The sequence below is a fragment of the Numenius arquata genome, chromosome 11 (genome assembly GCF_964106895.1).
Source record: "Numenius arquata chromosome 11, bNumArq3.hap1.1, whole genome shotgun sequence".
Taxonomy (NCBI): domain Eukaryota; kingdom Metazoa; phylum Chordata; class Aves; order Charadriiformes; family Scolopacidae; genus Numenius; species Numenius arquata.
In genome coordinates, this window is record NC_133586.1 from 20,519,542 (window position 1) to 20,536,118 (window position 16,577).

At 43.2% G+C, this 16,577-nt stretch overlaps 1 protein-coding gene across 1 annotated transcript in view; it reads left to right on the forward strand.

Annotated features, from left to right (window-relative positions):
- PSTPIP1 (proline-serine-threonine phosphatase interacting protein 1) overlaps nt 1-15,836 on the forward strand; it is a 38,604-nt gene extending 22,768 nt beyond the window's left edge. The window contains exons 8-15 of the mRNA XM_074156012.1: nt 776-821; nt 1,628-1,707; nt 4,316-4,414; nt 5,068-5,164; nt 8,268-8,352; nt 9,903-9,973; nt 11,505-11,602; nt 13,597-15,836. Of these exons, the coding sequence (XP_074012113.1) occupies nt 776-821; nt 1,628-1,707; nt 4,316-4,414; nt 5,068-5,164; nt 8,268-8,352; nt 9,903-9,973; nt 11,505-11,602; nt 13,597-13,728 (708 nt within the window). The 3' untranslated portion in view covers nt 13,729-15,836. The remainder of the gene's footprint in view (nt 1-775; nt 822-1,627; nt 1,708-4,315; nt 4,415-5,067; nt 5,165-8,267; nt 8,353-9,902; nt 9,974-11,504; nt 11,603-13,596) is intronic.
- The last annotated feature ends 741 nt before the right edge of the window (nt 15,837-16,577 follow it).

The window sequence follows — 16,577 nt, forward strand, 5'->3', positions numbered from 1 at the left end:
TCGCAAACAGTTTGGGCCAGGAAGCAAATAAGAATGAAGCTTATGTTCCCAGCTTACTACACATTTTCCAGCCAGCTGTGATGAGGAATATGGTCATAAGAACCCCTACCTGAGCCTTGTCTTGAAGGGCAGAAGGGAAGAATGTGTGATACTGATGTCTAGAGCAGCGCATTAGTGTACTGTCATCACCATCTGTGCAGAAAGACCTGGGAGTACAGAGCTGTCAATAATAGCTGTATTTTCATTTGTTAAAAGCTGCAGGATTTTTTTTAAAAAAAGAGAAGTTCTACTTAGAGTGAATTTTGCTTTTAGGCTTCTGAGTTGTTGCGGGAAATAATCTGGCATTTGCAAAGTATTTTAAAGGCTGGGTTCTTTTCATCTGTGTGTTACATGAGGAGCTCGGCAGATGAAGAATTTTAACTGCCATTTATTTCTGCTTATAAATATCTATTAGAAAAGCACATCAAACACTTGAGAAAAAAAACAACTCAGCCAGCAGACACAAGCTTCAGGCTGGATCACGCTAGCGCTGAGCTCCTATGGCAGGCGTGTCTGAATGGAAAGATGCAAGTTGCCAGGTTTCCCTTGAAGTCAGTGAACCTGTGGCTGCACCTGTGAAATTCTGGTCCCTTCATAAGGCCGGGACAGCCAAGAAGTGTTTGCAAGTTTGAGCCTTTCCTCTAGAAGGGGAAAGGGAGCAGGCAGCAAAAAACCTGTAGCAGAAGCAAAAAATACGGTCAGAAATTAATTTGGGGTGTTTCTTTTCCTGTTTCAGAGTCAGAACAAAGCCAAGCAATGCAGAGACGCAGCAAATGAAGCAGGTGATGCCCTATTTGCAACCAGCACCCTGATTTTGATAGAGCACCATCCAAGTTACCCAGGCTGGCTCTGTTAGAAGTCAGGTTTCCCAGTCGCCTACCTAAAGATTAATGACGAAGCTTCTGAAAAACAGCAACGTGATAGTCATCTACATTTACTTTCCTTTCTGGAAATGCAAACATCCTGCTTTCGTTAAAGAATTTATGCAAGACTTCCTCTAGGGACTTCACCCAGGAAAGAAAAGCTCTTCTTGAAGCAAGTTTGAAAGCACAAAAGAACAGCACTTGGGTTGCCCCCATCTGGCCCAAACCAGATACACAGTCCCCAGGTTCCCTGTACGTGAGCATGGTAGAATTCTCCAGCCAGAAACACCGTCTATTACCACAAGGAGAGGCCAGCAGACATCTGAGCCTATTCACAATCATCCCTAACTGCTCATGTAAAAGTTTACACCAAATTCCATGGCTTACCTGGCTGGCTCAGCACAGAAAGAGCCTAAGGACGCTCAGTGCCCAAGCACAGTCCAGGCTCTTCATCTCTGTTTTGCATTATCCCCACTGTAAAGTTTATAGATGATCTGCAAACCATACAGGGAGAATCCTTACTCTGGCATAAAGTCGCAAAGAAAAAAACCCCAAATATCCTCACGGCCCACTAGTTTCAAGCTCACACATTCCAGTGGTACTCCAGCAAATCACAGGCCTAAGGTGCAAGAACCACAGAAAGTCCTAATAGGAAGAAAAAGAGAAAGGCTGTGTAATTTTTTTCCTAACTGTTGGGTTGCTATTATGTGTGTCTGTGTTTACAGAGAACGTGTACAAACAGAACATTGAGCAGCTGGATAAGGTCAGGACAGAGTGGGAACAGGAACATATCAAAACCTGCGAGGTAAACATTGACTTTTGCAGCAATATATTTGTGCACTCTTTATTTTATCCTACTTGCAGATACCAGTCTAAGACCTGAGATACCGTCCCAAGGGGTTTGCTGTTTGCTTTATGTGGAGTCTCGGTAGACGTCTGCAAAAATACTGCAAAAATGAGTTGATTTAGAAATAGCTGCTATCTCACTTGCTTACACTGCCCTTGCTTGTTCAGCATATGTAGGCAAACATAAAGGAGAGGAGTAAGTGCAGAGGTGTGAGAAGTGGAGCAATATATGAACTGGTACAATATATTCACAAGTATTTGCTACCAGTTTTCACCCACGACGTAAGAATACACTAGCTTTAGGGATGGGTCTTCTATCACAGCCAAGATAAGGTTGTTTCTCAAATAACTGCTTTGTGACATGTAATTTCAGTAGAAAATCAACTGAAATGCAGGCATAAAAAATATTTTTTAGTTTAAAAGAATGAATTTCAAAATCAAAACAAGAAGAATTCAATTAATCCCTTAAAAATGAACAAACAAAAGATTCCCTTTAGATTATGTTTTGCAAGAGGCTTCCTGAATGGCTTCTTGTAATGCAGGAGAGGTTTTTGTGTTTGTTTCTCACAAGTTCAATGGAGATTAAAAATAAATTTTTCTGGGTAAGCTAAAAAAGTATGTACCATAGCATTCTGAGAACACAGATATCCAAGCCACTCAGAATATTTTGCACAGTGCTTCATATTCACCTGCAAGAATACCTGCCCTCTGCCATGGAGTAATCTTCCATCTGAAAGGCGGTAGTGGAAAAGTCTCTATTTCCACCATGCTGAGGATGGACAAGGAGATTTGCACTTGGCTGGTAAGTTTTGCACAACGGTTTACAGGAACTGGTTGACATCCAAATCAGCCACACGCTTGGTCATATTAATCCTTCAATTGACCATCTGCTGAAGCGTGATTTTGCTATGTTTACCTGTTGCAAGCTTTATTTCCACGTAAAATAAAATGCCAGGAGAATAGCTTTCCAGTTCTCTGCTTCCTCTTAAATATTCCCTGTCTGGGAGGACTGGAAAGTCCCACGACTGGCACAGCAGACTTTCCACAGAAATTGTGCCAAGCCTTAATTTTCCCAAGATGCACATTTCCCCCCTTATTAAAAAGCCAACAAAGAAACAGAGCATTCCACAACCTGAACCACTTCATTTCTCCCACATGGCTAAATTCTGAATAGCCCACAGAACCATTCATAAAGGAAGGGCATCTTTAACACTTTCTTTCAAAAGTGCTTGTAGACAGGAAAACTGATAGTGGTTTTTGGTTTTTTTTAAGCATTTAAAACTGGTAACTAGTACAAAAGCAGCTTAAGATCCCAAACTTCTGGCTGCACAGTGGGGAATCTGGAAATGCGGAGATCGCTTGGGTCTCCAGCTGAGCTCTGGACATCCACAGCCTGAGAATCTTGGCTGACAAGTGGCAGCATTGGGACGACCTTTGTCACAGGGGCTGAGCCATATCCCTTAGCACGAGATGCCCAGGCTCACCAGCAGTCTGTTGCACAAGCCACTGGGGCACGAGGGATGTATCTAAAACAAGGGCCAGCTTTGCAAAGGACTTGACAAGCCGAGTCACAACACTTGACTCTTTGATGAGCTCCATTTCCCGACAGGACACCATTTACCTGGAAAATTCCCAGTTGGCTCTTGTGCTATTTCAGTAGCCCCGTAAGGTCTAGGCTCCAGCCACAGGCTTTTTGTTCAGAATGGATATTGAAACACTCATTCTCCACCCTTCAGATTCTCTTTAAGAGCTTTTTCTCTCAGAAACTGGTCCCAACGACAGCTGACTCCCTGATGGACTTTTTTCTGGGTTTTTTTAAGATGGTAAGATGTTAGATGGCAGGCAGCGTACCCAACTGAATGTTATGCTGAATATTGTATACATTTGTGATGTTCTGGACATAATTACTAGCAAATGGAGATGGAAACAGATGGCTGGAAGCATCTGAGCTTTTCACACCTCATAGAAAACCAAAAATTGATGTTCTACTTATAACAGCACAATTTAGAGATCAGGGTCGTCTTTCTTTTTTTTTTTTTTTTTTTTTTTTTTTTTACTTTTTTACAGAAAGAGTTTATCTGCCTCTTCCCCCAACTCAGTTCACACATTTCCTCTCTCTTCCTCCTTCATTCTTCTCAAGCTGTGCAACAGCATGAGAAAATCAGACAGATGAAGGAGGGGAGTAAACTCCAAAGGAAGAAAAATGCCTTCTTTTTACCATGAAAATAACCTTAGAAATGAATAGAGACACAACTCCAGAGAGCCTCAAGTAGTTTCAAAAGAGAAAAGTTTGGAAAGAGGCTTTAGATGGCAGAGATGGATATTTTTGTCTCTACCTTTAGCATAAATACAACCCTTTCATGCCAGTACCCTACTGATCTGTTAAACATCAGTATTTCAGTGTGATGGGCAGACAGGACCCTGACTCTGAAATCCTTTATAAAGGATCCTTCAGAACGGTTTGCAGACATACGAACGTGGCCCAGAGGACCCCCAGCCCCGTCGCTGCCAGCAATGCAAATGAGTAACTACCATGAGGCCTCCTCACATCTCCTCTTTGGCTTTAGGTCTTCCAGCTCCAGGAATGCGACCGCATCACCATCCTCCGCAACTCGCTGTGGGTTCACTGCAACCAGCTCTCCATGCAGTGTGTGAAGGATGACGAGGTAGGGGCACCTGCCAAGTAGCTTCACATGCAGAGGAGGAAGAGGAGGAGGAAGAGTGCTCTGACAACGCAGCACTAGCTTGCCCTTCTCTGCGTGTGCTGGCGGTTTGCAGCAAACCGGCCGCTGTGCATGTTCAGTGAGGGGGGAGTACTCTCAATCTAGCTTGTTCCCCCTAGATGTAAACTAGATGTATGCCTGGATGTAGATGGTCTGTGTCACACTTGGTGACACCTAGATGTCTCCTCCCCTTGGGTTGTTGGGGAATGCTTCCAGCTACCAGAACGCTCAGTCGAGTATATTTGGGCACAGGCACAACTTTCAGAAAGGCATCCAGACATGGTCTCAAAGTTGGAAGGCATAAAGAACACACTAATTTTGCCTTTGAATGGTTGTTTCCTGCTATTAATTTCTTTATTGCATTGAAAAGCCCTGGACTGCCTTTGTCCTCCTTGCTTAGAAGAATATCCAGAGCACAAATAAACAATTGTGTTTACAAGAATGTTTGTACAAGGGACAGGCCAAGGACCCATCCAGATCAGACATATATCAAGTATAAAGTGCCTCTTAAGGGGAAAAGTATTAGAAGAGCATCAATTGTTAATTCAATGTAAAATGTTAAAAATTAAATTAAGTTCTTGGATTCTGTTTTCTAGCTGTATGAAGAGGTTCGAGTAAGCTTGGAGAACTGCATCATAGAGTCAGACATAGACTACTTCATTAAGACTAAAATGACAGGAACACAACCTCCAGGTAATTATTCCTATTGGTCTCATCAGATGAGCCACCCGTTAGGTTGAGGCTGCAGTTGTGCAGAACATGTCCTTCGGAGGTGAAGCCAAAAGCTGGAGGAGTTTCTGCTCTGGCGATTCATTCCCACCCACCATGGCTCCCTTCTCCCTCCCTGTGCTGCCATCACTCCCTGTGCAGCACTGCCGGTGGCATAGCTGAATGGTCCGGGTTAAAAATAACCCTCCGAAAAAGAAAGAAAGGAAAAAAAAAAAAAAAAGAATTGTTTTGGTTTTTCAACTAGGTTCATTTCACAGTACAGCTGAACTGGCACCGCTAAGGAGGTGGCAAACTGCCTCGCAGAGATGGCAACCTCAATTTCCTGCAGTGGTGACAAGTCAGAGCCAACTTACCATGTAACTGCACCCTGGTGTCCCCTTGACAGAGATGCTGCCTCTTCATTTGCAGCACAGAGAACACCAGACTCTGTATTCTGTTTTGTTCCACCTGCCCAATTGGGAATAACATCTTTTGTCCTTTCAGGAAGTTTTTTTGTATAAGGGCAAGACCCTAGTTGGGGGAAATTTTGAATGAAATTGGCTTTTTTCCAGCACGCAGAAGCAATGTAAGGTTCACAGACTGCCCATTCAAGCCAAAGCAGCCTTTTCAACGACTTCAGTGATCAGAACCTCTGGGCTGAAATGGAGACTGGGACAGCAAGAGCTAAAAGCAGTTGTAAAGTGAAAACATGCTGCTCCAGAGTAGGAGTTCTCCAAAAACATCACCAGAAGGGAGGCTATCTAATGATTCAAGTGGCCAAACACAAACCACACTCTCTTACTTCAACAAGCAATACAAGATTTTTAGAGACTGCGTGAATGCTTGCACTTCTGTGCAGCTGCCGCAGCAAACAAAGATTCACAGCCCTTGTAGGAGAGAAAAAAAATAATCCTATTTCATCTCTTCATTAGCTGATGATGCATATCTATGCTGAAAAGATCTCTTCCTCCTTTTTTTTTAATCTGTGCACAGCTACTGTTTCAGTTCCACTGTCTGCTCTAACACCATACTGTTACACCAAAGAGAAAATCCCCTTAGCATGCCCCCAGCAGTATCAGTAGAGCTTACCTCCATTTTGCATGGGGAATAAGCTATACTGGTATAAGAAAATTTTATACCCATAAAAACCTTCCGTGCTAGGAGCTGTACAGGTACAAACATCAGCAGTATGAATATCCTGTCCCAAGGGATAATTATCTCGTACGGGAACAGCTTACATCCCCCTTTGATTTCATCGCAGAGCTCAGAGCTGGTGGCAATTACACCCTAGGAACATCCTCAGCAGAGCTGGATGCTGTCCCTAACTCAGCACTGAGCTGTCTGGGGCCTGTTTGTCACTCAGCCTTCCTGTCATTACACCTATAATGATTAAGAATTGGGATTGGGGATTTTTTTTTTTTTAAACGAATATATTGATACTGGTGCACTGGATGCCATTTTGCTGCTATAGTTTATTCTTCTTCACATAGGGGAGTCAAATTCACTGATATGGGAGCATTTACCAAGGAAAAAACTACATTTTCACTGGCAGAAGGGAGAACTGTGCCTTGCAACAGTGTGAAACGACTTCTGCATACTAAGAAATTTGTAATTCTCAGCTAGAGTTTGGTTTGATTTTTTTTCTCCTTTTTTTTTCCCCCCCACTATGTGAGATTTCTCATTCCCCAGTCGCCTAGGCAATTTTCTGCAAACAGCTCTTGGCTATGTCAGGACTCATTTCTAATAAGAAATAGGTGGGAAAAACACTTGAGAGCTTTATGAAAGGCAAAGAAACCACTGACATGCTTTTTTGGTGGTTTTTTTTGCCACCTTCTAGAAGGTGATATGTTCTGGAAGTAACATCCTGGTACCTCCACAGCTCTCCTAATGAGTTTGTGCAGTAGCACACAGTGAGCTGTTGATCTCTTTTATTATTTGCAAGATGCAGGAGGAAACCCACGCGTGGTTTTGCATTGTGTAGCGGGAGACCCTCATCCTGACCAAACCTTTTGGGTTTTGATGCTATTGTTCACTCTTCTCTTCTACCTAATCTTACAATGCATTCTAGACTAGAAACTATACCAAGGTGACATTCTAGAAAGGTAATAGGAGACCCTTAAATTGGACAGAAAAGTCCCTAATTACTGAAAATCTTATTGGTAAGGATTCTTCACACTCACTAGTTGAACATGCCTGCTCTGCTTATGATCTTGGCTGACCCAGTGTGAGAATGTCAACACAACTTTTAGCCCAAGTCCAATGTCTTTCTTAATTGGCTGATATCAGAACTGAGATAATCCCAGACTTCACTCACGTTTGTTTGGCTTTAACACAGAGCAGGAAGAAAGGGTGTGTGGCCACCAGCTCTAAGCAACTACACTGGGAGTTACTAGATGTAAAATAAACAAATCCATCTGTAACCATTTCATCTGTAAAGCTAGGCTTGGAAATGGTCTCAATTTCACCCTTAACGACACCGTAGAGGAGAGTGAAGGAACTGTAACATAACTGTGTTTGAGAGAACAAAAACAAATATCTCTGGGTAAACAGCAAATCAGCTCTCAGGAGGTGGATGGGGGAGATAGGAAAGGTAGGGAGACACTCAAGCACAAGCACAGACCAGGAAATTGCTCATTATTGCTGCTGGCAATAATGTTCAGAAATGTCCCCAGCTCTGACAAAAATCCCTGACTCAATACATTAAGAAAAAAATAAACAAAACACACTGCAGCCAGTTGTATCATGAGCATGGTCCCAGGCTCCCAGTGACCACGCTCTGCTCTCTCAAATTCTGAGCTTTAAGGCAACAGAGGAAACAGCCATGGAGGAAACTGCCGTCTTACTTAGGGTTAGCCACAGCTATTAGAATAGCTCTTCAGAGCCGTGACTGTGCTCATCTCAGGTCACGCATGCCTTTCTACCAGGGACATATCCGCTTACAATCACTTGAATGGCTTTTGTCAAGTCCCCAGGTCCCCCTGAGCTGCTTCAGCCACCTCTGATGGCCGCAGCGGTCGGCTGCATTCTGGTGAGGGAAAAAAAAAAGTGTTGCCTGTTTGAACATCTCATTTTTCTTGCCCTGATGCAGATGCAATAGGCTATGAGAACTACTACAGCAGAGAACCAAACAGGAGCAACAGCAGCCCAACCCACTCTTGTGGGATGATGAAGAGGTGAGTGGGAAACTTTGGTTCCAAGAACAGTTATTTCTCCGTATGAAGAGCAACATACGATGACAGGAACCAGGACCTGGAAAGTTATTACTTCCTGCATTGTAGCAAGAGGCAGCTACGTATCAATAAATATAACTTGACAGAAGAAGTAAACCTATTAAAAGCAGGGTCAGGGTAATTTTGCCATGGCCTAGTGGGAAGAGAGACAAGGGGACGAGTTCATCAAACAATTAGTTGGCCAGCAATGGATTGCATGCAGTTATTTCCTCTTTCCTAGTGAGTCATGGCGCACGGCAACAAAACCACTTTGTTCAGGGTAGGGCAAAGGTGAATCTTGCTGGGAGCAGAGGCTAGGGAGAGCTGTCTTCTCCAGCAATACCTCCTGGCTCACCGCACCGCCCAGCTGAGTGGAACAAAGAGCTGCTCTCTATAGCTAGAACCAAAGGAAAAAACACTTAGCAGAATAACCGTGATGATTAGGGAGGCGATTTTTCTTTTTCTGATCTATTTATGCTGGTAAATGCTGTAGCTTGGATGCAGTTATATCAGCAGAAGAGCACAGCAGACCTATTGCTTTAAATATTTTATACTTAAATGGCTATTTCACAGTGGGAATGGCATCATATTTAAAGCAGAAGAGCTTTATATTTTGACAAGCCTCATTACATGGGAAAGACAAGGAGTGGGCTGTGATCTCCCATTTAAAATGTGGTCCAGGCTTGTTAGTGAGCTGATAAGGTTTATACACAATACTTTTTCAGTCGGAAACCAGATCTTCTCTACTAATGAATTCTAATGCTGCATCCTAGAGAGTTACAGAAGACAATTGCACTGCCGTTTAGAATACAAGCATGCTCTGCATAGGCAAGCAGCCCAGAGACACTCAGTCTGAGTTTTTCCCAAACTGTTGAGTTTGGATGCCCATTTTCCAGAAACATTGAGCGTTCAGCAGCTGAAAAATCAGACCCTTTAAATATGCCTTAAACATGCAATGCTATTTCTATCTGTGCTTCAGAATCCTAACCCATAGTCTCACTTTACTTAGTCTCCAGGACCCAGCTGTGATATAGAAAATAACTAGGCATAGATTTTAAAAAAAAATAAATTAAAAATTCAAATAAACTCACCATTTTTAGAAAGGATCATTATACAAGATTTGCATTTTAAATTGTATCAGAGTTTTCCTCAAAGACAAAGAGATGGTAATCTCTTACAAACAACTGAAAATTCTCATCATATTAATATTGTGAAATAATTGGAGTTTTGCACCATGAGCCTTTGGATCAACAACAAAATACTATCTGATGCATTTTATGCACAATTTAGTGATGGCTGATGGTTGAGTATTCTGCTGCATTTTTAAAAATATATTTTAAACTGAAGTAAATATATCTACAGCATAAATGAAGGCAGACAGCCACAGGAAGAGGTGACATCTACCCAGTGCTGCAGCAGATGGAGGGAAGGTTGAGTCAGGCAGCCGAGATGAATGAATGCTCATACCCAGCCCTGTTCACTCATTTTGTCACTGGTTTCTCTTGGTCCTGCAGATTTTCCGGACTACTGCATGGAAGCAGCAAAAACAACACAGAAGGTGTCACCCCTTCAGCCCCTCCTCTTGGTATGCTGCTCCAGGAACTAAGTTTACCAGATGTGTTTGTTTCAGATCACATTGCTAAATCAAGCTTTGACACCGAGCAGAAATGGTACAACACATATTCATGTGTTGGCAGTCAAGAGCAAGAATAGTCTGGAAATTAATTTAGCTTGGATGGGTATCAAACAAATGTCCCAGTTTAAAGTGCCAAATAATCCATAGAATCTTCAAAACCTCTGTCTAGGCAAGGGGGGAACTGTACATCCAGAAAACCACAGTCTGACTGAGATATTATTTTTCTCCTAAGGTAGAATACAGTAGCTCTGAAAAGCCCCAGGGAATATGTGAAGTTTTTAACAGACCAGATTCATGCCTTAGGAATGCAAATATCCCTCGTTTCACAGTTACACTATCTTATTGTAACCCTTGCAACTAGGCATTTATCAGACATTTAAAACAGTATTTTGACTATGCAGAAAGTAATAGCTTACGACACTTTTATTGGTTTGATTTAAAACAAAAACATTTTAACTGTGATTCTTGCCTAAAGAAAACAAAAAGCTGGCTTAGAAGAACTTTAAAACATACCCAAATCAATCTCCTTTGCCAGGCCTGCCTGCTCAGGTACCCAGAAACGAGCCCAGGCTATCTCACTTGCTGTGTTTGGTGCTCAGCCAGGGGAGACTCTCCAGTGGTACCCAACACCAGCTGCATCTGCCAGGCACCAGCTCGGGCTCCGGCACACGTAGAGCAATGCAGCATTGAGCGGGTGGAGGGTACTCACTCCTGAATTTCCGTAGGCTGTGGACAGGAGGGGAGAGCGTTCCCTGGACAAGACCTTCAGGAATGGCAAACACTCCCTGCGTTCAGCTTTTTCAACTGCTCCCGTGTTTGTCTGTCAAAATCTGAAAAGTCAAGGAGCTGACAGTGCTCCTTAAAGCAGGACATGGGTTCAGTTGTCCCCACCAAGGAGTGAAATGTGGGAAACTTCTGCTCACCTCAGCGGCAAGGGAAGCTCCCAGGCAGATGCTGGGAAGGAGTAAGAGATTTCCCAAATTATGACAAGCTGGATTAAAACATCGTCCAAAAAAAGTTACGTCAGTGACAAATAGCTGTCTGGGAACTATAGAAACTACTGGAAAGTGTCCAGTGAAGCCCTGTGTGAGTCACTGAACTGCCAGAATTTTATACCACCAGCAGCAACCATTTTAAACCAGTTTAGTCACAGCATTTCCCTCTTTGGACCATTTGGATTGTGCTTTAGCAGGGTAAACATTTTTCCCAACCTGGACGAGGCTAAAGCTAGTTTCTGACCTCCCACAAAGTTTAATGGGTGTATTGTCATCTAATCAATGGGACACAGTTCTTGTGCGAGACTTTACCTACAGTTCACAGCAGCTTTTCTATACATGTACATCTCCAGACAGAGAGAGAACAGAAACCCTTGTATTTGTGAACTCTTGCAGATGATCCCATGCATTTATAAGCAGCTGAACTCTTTGTTTCTGTGTGGGTTTTTTTGTTTTGTTCCCCCCCTCTCCGTCCTGCCCAGCAGAGGAAACAGACAGAGTCTATGCACCGATTTTTGTAAGTGAACAAGCTGGAATCACGTCATCACAGGACTACAGAGTACTTTATGACTACACAGCCCAGGTAACGAAAGATTGCAAAATAAATATTTCATAGCATCAGATTTACAATAGACGATGTTGATCCAAACATCTTGGATCACGTTAATTCTGTGAAGGAGGTGCTATCTTCACTTTACAGCCAGGGACACTGAGAGAATTATTGGTCAAGGTCACTTGCAGAAGCCAGCAATCCCAACACATCACTATACCATGCTGCCTCGAGATGAAACAGGAACATTTTTTGCAAGTGATTACGCATTTGTAATCACTCCTAAATTAGTGATGAGCTGTTACAACCTCTTCCTAGAGTTACAGGAGACCACAAACACAAGGAAAACTTTATTTTTTTAGGGGGTGATGGCTACATAAGCAATATTGTGCATTCTGAACTCGCATCTCTTGTGAAATGTTCTTCTAGGGAAAATGGCTACAGATTCCTCGTGTAAGAATATGTGGGAGATGCTTATCTAAGAAATTCTTCTCCATTTGATCTCACTTATCTGGAGAGTCCTGCTCCAGTTTAACACCCTGGCTTCACCTGAGGTGCTCTCCATGCTGGAGAGGACTGAATCCCCATAAATGACACTCTTTCCCTGTACTTCTATGTTGCAAGTTGCAGAATCACAGTGGATGTGGTCCAGGTACCAAAAGACTGTTATAAAGAGCAACACGCATCCTTAACTGGGATATTGAGCTCTCACTGGCTTCAGACCTACCCAGGCACAGTACCATTAGCAAAAGGTTATGAATGGACTGGTTATGAATATTTTCTTATTCAGATGAACTCCAAAACCTCTTGGACTCTTGCTAAACCATTAGCCTCCCCTAATGGGACTTTTACAATTTAATTACATGGCAGTTTAAAAGGTTCCTTTTATTAGCTTTAGATTAGCAGAAGGAGCAGCATCCAGAAGGCCTTACTTTACAGTGCAGAGAGACCCTTGCACCAAGGGGCCTGCCATCAATAGCCAACACTGAAGAAATGCTGGCATGTGACAAAATCAGGTAGCCAGATAAGTTATGAAAACAGAGAAAGGGCTGAAAAGGAGAGCTTTCTCTAGGTACAGCAGTGTTCTGACACCTTTATTATGTTGTTTTGCTTTGTTTAAACCCTCTCTTATTATTTGCCTGAAATTTCATCCGAGCACAGCTGAAAGCACCTCACTGTTAATGCCAGTTCCCCTGAGGAGACTGCGGGATCTCTTTGTCAGATCCCTACTCCAGGAGGTGCCTTCAAAATATGACACACATGGATTTTCCCTGCTGAGAAAAGAGCCTGTTACTACTTTTAGTATATTGTATATCGAGGCCTCTCACTTTTCGAGTCCGTTCTTACCTACTCAGGTACATTAAATTTAGATTTAGCTGATGCATCAAACATATCTGGAAGCCTCTCCTGCCCTGTTTTCTATTTTACTACACTGCAGGTAGCAAAGTGGTTTCCTATGGAAAATAGGACAGCACCACTGGATGGACTGATAGCTGCTGGAGAGCTCAGCAATAGCTTAATTGCAACTATTTCATTTGTCCCAGAGATAAAAGTTACCTATCTCAGGGAAGAGTCCTGGTACCTCCACTGGTCACCTCTGTTCCGCATTAAAAAAAACTGAGACACCTATTTAAAGCCTGGATTAGTAGAGACACTGCTTTTATCTCCCTTGGGAATTAAGCTGTGCACTGTTTTATTTAGCAACACCTGCAGACTACAAAAGGGTCATGGTTAGCTGGGTTAGGACAGTCGGATTTAACCCTTTCCAGCCTTCCCCAATGATACAATAGTCAAGTTGCTCAAGACTAGACACCATGGAGACCGGGGAAATTTGAGGATCTTATGGAAATAGCCATCTTAGTAAGCGCTTAAATCTCTTGTTGTCTGGCATTGCAGGCTCTTTCCCAATCCAAACGACACTGGCAGACTGTTGATGAAAGGCAGGGTAAAAAAACACCACCAGATACATGCTTGGGCTCTCCTGTACTCTCAGGCTCATCACATTTCCTTTCCCTGTTTCCTTGCAGAATATGGATGAACTGGACATCAGTGAAGGAGACATTGTAGTTGTCATTGAAGAAAACGAGGACGGTTGGTGGACAGCAGAAAGGAACGGGCAGCGAGGCTTTGTGCCCGGGTCTTATCTTGAAAAGCTTTGATGAAAAGAAGCCCCAGTCCTCAGACTTTAAAAATATTCTATTATGGAAAACAAACAGCACACAAGGTCTGCTTCAGCTGACCGAGGGCAACCCATAATACTGTCTTCTACAATAACCAACTGACCATGCTTTTCTCGTCCTCCTGCCTCATCCCAGCACCTCCTGGCCCACGCTGTCTGCAAAAACCGTCTTCACCTCACAGAGTCTAGGACTTGCATTTCTTACCACAGCTCTTCCTACCCTCAGCACACTGTGCTGCCACCAGTGTCACAAAGCTTGGCAAATGTGGGAGGAAACCGGAACTTAACTGCACTAAAGGAAAAAGATCAAGGAAGCAAGTGCTGTTTCTCCAGGATGGAGGACCGTCTCCAGGCAGCCTATGAGCCACTCTCATGGTCACAGCAGCCACGTTCTCTGCTGTGGATCCCCTCCTCTCACTGCACAGGCCATGCAAGCATTTTTGATAGTGGGGTGGAAAGCACACTCAAAAAGCAGATAGCTTTGATGTCACAGGCTCTTAGCTGTACAAAGCAAGGAAGAAGCTCTCTTAAGTTCCTTTTAACAGCCCCCTTTCAAGCTCCCCTTACAGCACGTGGGTAACCAGGGAGAAACGTGGGTAACCCTCCACTGTTCTTTATCAGAGTCACTGAAGAAAATATGAAAGACAATGAATGCAGCTGGAGAGGAGCACCTGAAGGACTGAGATGCACCAGCAGCAAGAAAACATAAGGCACTCCCCACAGTGGCCATCTCCTAATACAATGAAATTCCTGCTATCCGTGGCTCTGCTTTGCACTGCATTCTGGGGCAGCAAAATACGGACAGATGATGAGTCCAAGGCTTGCTTTTGCCTTGGTTGGATAGTTTCCCTGACACCTCCGTGGGATTTTTCATCTTTAAAAAAACAACAATAAACCCAACAAATAAGCAAAGCCTCCAGCAGTGCTGCACTGCCCTGATCCCTCTCCTCCGAGCCCGAGAGAAGTGCCAATTACCTCTTCTGCAATCTGCATACCCATGCCATCAGTGCATTCTCCTTTCAACTCCTCCATCTCCCTGGCCGATCCTCTCCTCCTCTTCTGCCCACAGGCTTTTCTGTCTCTAAGTGCTATCTAAAGCCTCTGCATCTCTGGGATTGCTGGCACAGACATGTCCCGGTTCCTCTCCAGGCACTTTTAATGTGCTTGTTCTTCAACAAACCCTCTTCAGAGAGGTCACACTGTGCAGGTTCACTGTATTTCACAGATTTCGGCTCTATCACTCCTTCTAGTTTAGTATTTAAGAACATTTCCATCTGCCACTGTACTTACCAAGGGATCGATAGGTACTTTTTGCCCTTGCTCCCTTTTCAGTATTTTGTCATGGTTTAAAAAAAAAAAATAAAAAAATTGGTGATTTAACCTGAAACAGAGCGTGCTATTTCTGGGGGCAAAATGACCTTGTTTACCAAGGTTTCAGGTCTTAAAACAGAACCAAGTCAATGAAAATGAATCAAATTGCTATCCAAAAGGCATGGAGCAGGAAGAACTGTTGGCTAAGACACAGCAGGAAAGACAAAGAGAAATCTAGACAAAAGAGCCATAGTGGTCAATGCAATTATTCCTTAAGTGAAACAGAATGAAGGTCTTGCTTCAAGAATGGAATAAAAGTTGCTGCAGGCCCTTTTTCTTCACCTCCCTGCAGTCCTTTGCACAAGAACACTTGTCTCTTCCACACTTCCCCAAGTTATTATGCAGCACAGCTGCATCAGAGCTGAAGAGCTCTTAGTACCTTGCCTTAGCACAGGCTCAGAGGAACTGCAGAAACTTGAATGGCATTTAAGGCACTCAGTTATACGAACAGTAGTGCTCGTTCAGGCTGAAGATTTTAACGACAGGTTTCCGTGACCAGGTCTGAACTGAACAGTGATAGAGAGATGGTCCACAACAGCCTTCAACTTGGCCACCACACTGTAAACAGACAACTAAACAGCACTCGTTACGTACAGGATGAGAGGAAACCTGAAGTATGAGAGATGTAATGTATTGGCCTCCTGAACACTCAGTTTTCCACAAAGAGAACTGTAATAAACCAACAAATACTTAAATAAATTGTAGTTTATCTTAATTAAAGAGAAAAAAATAAACCATTGAGATACATCGCCTCTATTTATGTGTGACACATGGAATTTTTGCTAAGACTCCTCGCTTCTCTGGGGGCCCAGAGAGCCTCACACGAGACACTGCCGTACCCAGTCCTGGTTACCCTGAAACCCTGTCACAGACCATCTCTGCTTATGCGTACCACACAGTCTACATTACTGACAGACACTAGTGGAAGGGTGACTGCTGTTCCTACCCCATCAGATCAGTTCATATTTTTGCTGTTGAACTCAGGAAACTGGTTTCCTTTCTACCTATCTCTTCTTCTGTCGAGTAAATACTGTTGCAAGCGCAAGAGGCTATAGATATTTCAAAATCTACCCAGTGTCGTAGCATTTGGGTCCCACATACTAACTCCAGACTCTTCAGGAAACGAAAAAGCAGCAGCAATATTTTCTCCTGATTCCTCTGCTTTACATTGAAGAATTTGGCTGATAAGTAGCTACCAAGCCATAGGGCAGTTTGCCCTATCAGTGTGGCAGCACTTGTCAGAAATAGAAGAGAGATACCAAGAAATACCCACACTCTCTGAGTGCACCCACATTTTAGGTGTCATCCACCCGCCTTGTCAGTAGGAAAAGCAGGAAGGTCAAATGTAGGTTACGGCAGCAATAATATTACCTTAATAACAATGTTTCCTCTCCAGTTTGGTAACACTTCAGCAACAACACTGACCCACTCAGGTAATCATTTAATTTTCAGATAAGA